This window comes from Penaeus monodon, chromosome 33 (assembly GCF_015228065.2).
Source record: "Penaeus monodon isolate SGIC_2016 chromosome 33, NSTDA_Pmon_1, whole genome shotgun sequence".
Taxonomy (NCBI): Eukaryota; Metazoa; Arthropoda; class Malacostraca; order Decapoda; family Penaeidae; genus Penaeus; species Penaeus monodon.
In genome coordinates, this window is record NC_051418.1 from 18,308,687 (window position 1) to 18,312,035 (window position 3,349).

The 3,349-nt window shown below is 45.2% G+C and overlaps 1 protein-coding gene across 1 annotated transcript in view; it reads left to right on the plus strand.

Moving 5' to 3' along the window:
• The window catches only part of LOC119594121 (neurogenic locus notch homolog protein 1-like), a 23,583-nt gene extending 20,610 nt beyond the window's left edge, over window positions 1-2,973 (plus strand). Inside the window, exons 8-12 of the mRNA XM_037943184.1 lie at window positions 421-592; window positions 754-864; window positions 981-1,174; window positions 1,338-1,534; window positions 1,732-2,973. Of these exons, the coding sequence (XP_037799112.1) occupies window positions 421-592; window positions 754-864; window positions 981-1,174; window positions 1,338-1,534; window positions 1,732-1,899 (842 nt within the window). The 3' untranslated portion in view covers window positions 1,900-2,973. The remainder of the gene's footprint in view (window positions 1-420; window positions 593-753; window positions 865-980; window positions 1,175-1,337; window positions 1,535-1,731) is intronic.
• The last annotated feature ends 376 nt before the right edge of the window (window positions 2,974-3,349 follow it).

Sequence of the window (3,349 nt, forward strand, 5' to 3'; positions counted from 1 at the left end):
TACACACTCCAGCTCTTTCTGGGGGGAAACTCTTGTAACATTACAATATTTCTTATACTGTTACAAAACACATCTCCCTGGAAGCTGTGTCGGGCGCGGCGGAGAGGCAGGTGGTACGATGTTCCTTCTGCCCTTATATAGAGAGCGGCCTTGCGGAAAGGGTGCGGAGCGGCTTTGAAGGGACGCAGAATATGGCAGGCACCTGCTCCTTTTTATGAGGGCGAGATGCTTTAAGACACGCATAAATTATGCATAAAATTTAAAAACTGAACATTTCAAAGTTACGGAGACCCCCTGTATATCTAAGGATACCCTTCCACTTCTTCATCAGTTCATATATCTGCGTCAGTTTTGCGTATACGGTTTAGAACACTGGTACCAACTTCCTATCCCACACTACATGAAACTGATCCTTTCCAGAGGAATTGTGCAGTCCCAGTCCCTGCGGCCACAACACCAACTGCAAGGTGCGCAACGACCGCGCCGTCTGTTCCTGCATTGACAACTACATCGGCAACCCCCTCACCGGCTGCGAACCCGAATGCGTCCGCGATACGGACTGCCCCAATAACATGGCCTGCCGAAACAACATGTAGGTGTCCTTTGACAAGCCTTCAGCCATTCGTGCACCCTTCATCTACCTCATTCCTTCATGTCAAGTGATAGTCTTCATCTGCCGACGAGCAGCAAAGAAATCACAAAAAATGATAAAGGGGTACGAACAACATGTGAGTTATCAAATTTCCTTTCCAGCTGTGTGAATCCTTGCCGTGATGCCTGCGGTGAGGGAGCTTACTGTGACGTCAGGAACAGTCGCGCTATTTGCTCTTGCCCCGAGTACTACCAGGGCGACCCATACAGCAGGTAAGCTATACACCCAAGGTAATAGTGTTGGTAAAAGAGACGCCACACACGTTGCCATAAATGTTTAAATTGTTTCCAGTTCTTCATTTTCACTCCCAGTGTTTCCCCACGTGCAGGTGCTACGCCGAGTGCACCGCTCATGACGACTGCCCCAACTACCAGGCTTGCTACCAGCTCCAGTGCGTGAACCCGTGCGACGGCGCTTGCGGTACAGGCGCTGACTGCAAGGTAGAAAACCACAAGCCCATCTGCTCTTGCCCAAGAGGCTACACCGGACACCCGTTCGAGGCCTGCCGTCTTTTCACTTCTGGTGAGTAGTCTCTGCATTTTCATAGGTATTGTTTTCCCACTAAGCAAAGGAATAGTAGTGGCATTTCTTAAGTGTTCAGGTAAACATAGGTCATTCGTTGCGTGATCACAGATAATCCTGGTTCACTTTCAACTGAAATTCACGTTGCTTTCTCGTCCAACAGCCGATTTGTGCAACCCTAACCCATGCGGCTCCCAGGCTGACTGCACACCTGGCTTCGATAGCTCTGGCAACGACCGCCCTGTATGCACTTGCCCAACAGGCTTCATCGGCAACCCGCTTGTCTCGTGCCAGCGTGGAGAGTGCCAGAGCCACAATGAGTGCCCCAACCATCAGGCCTGTTATGCCTACCAGTGCCAGGTATTGTTTTTTCACGTTATTATTGCGGACTTTTGAAAGAGCTTCGTATGGTAACCAGTGATGCCAGTTAGTAATGATATTCATGCATCACATTTTATTCCGCGTGTCTGTTCATGAGTGCATGCATAAATGCGTCACCGTTTATGTCCTATTGAAATTTAAAGCATTGCGTTCATTTCACTTTTCGAACATTCCAGAACCCATGCTACTACAATGGCGAGTCTGTGTGCGGCCACAACGCCGACTGCACAGTGAAGAACCACCAGCCGGTGTGCGCCTGCCCTCGGGGTTACGACGGCAACCCGCTGAACGAATGCAGAATCGGGCGCGGCGGCGGCTTCGCCGTGGGCAGAAATAGGAAGTAAAGGGGGGCGTTTACTGAGGAAAAACGAAGCGAAACGAAAGCAAAGAAGCATAATAAAAGAGAAAGAATAGGAGAGGAGCGGAGAAAAGGGAAAGAAACGAACGAAATAAACGCGCGTTTAATAGCGACATTCCAATTGTAGGTTTCACATCACAATACAAACACAATTTGCAATCGAAAAGTAAAAATCTTCCAAAGTTGAAAATCACATACGCAGATGTTTTTTTCTAACACTGTTATGTTGAAATAAAAATATTAAATAATTAAAGTGCAATAAAAAATATATATATGAAAACTAAGAAAATTGTTATTACAAAACAGATCTTATAAAATGTATATAAAAAATCTAAACGAAAAAGTTTTGTTCATCCATATATAAAAATACTGAAGGAAATTAACATACCCAATTTTGTATCACTACATTTGTATTGAGGTCTACCACAAACCTTCCTGAAACCATTGTCATAAAGCTTTACTCTTTGTCATTTAGAATTATTTCATTTAACAGACTGTAGATGCACATTTTTATACACACATATGCACTTTTTAGATCAGCATGCATTGAATAACTTCGTCAGGGGCTGTAGCTTACAGTGGTACTAAATACGAACAAATTCACTGTTTGAATGTGATTTCCGCTTTCCCTAGTCATCCCTTACTAAAAAGTGTATAGAATACGGGAGCCCGGTTTTTAAACACAAATCAAAGAATATGGGAAGTTTAATAGCGTATACTGTTTTAGAAGGCTGTCTCTTCGAGTTTTTCTGGTACTGGGTGAGGAATCTTCGAGCTGGAGTCCGAGGTAGACTACCCAAGGCCCTCCCTGTTCCTTCCGCTGCCTCCGCCTCTTTCTCCCGGGGCTTCCATCCCGCCCCGGTCGAGTCCGCCAAAGGCCCAGAGACACCACCACGACGCGCCCGGACTCCGGCATGGCCTGAATTTTCCTGACTGATGATAGCCAAGAGCAGAGATACTCGAAAGGAGCCTTCGACTACTACCTGTCTCAGTTGTAAAATGGGTTACATGAATAATAAACTAATATTCTTTCTTGATATTTAATAAAAATAAAATTCTATACTTGTTTTCTATCCTCCGACTGAAATGAGGAAAAACTATGTACAGTGCATCGAATGAAGATCAGATTGTAAAGATAATAACAAAACATAAAAACAAAATGAATATGGATAAAAAGTCACTCCAGAGAATTATCCCCAGGCTTTCCGGCCGAAGAATGATGAGTGAAGAATGTTTTCTTCGCAAAAAAAATATTCGCAGGAGCCTCCGATGACCGACATATGCGTACCAAAGACCGCTCGCTTCCTGACGAGGAGGTGGCTGAGCATGAATCACGCCGGGGCAGCGCACTCAGTTCTTGCAGGCTGAAACGAGGGCTGTAATTCGCTTGACTCTGATTTTCCTGAAAGGTGTTTCCATCAATTTTCTATACTTAA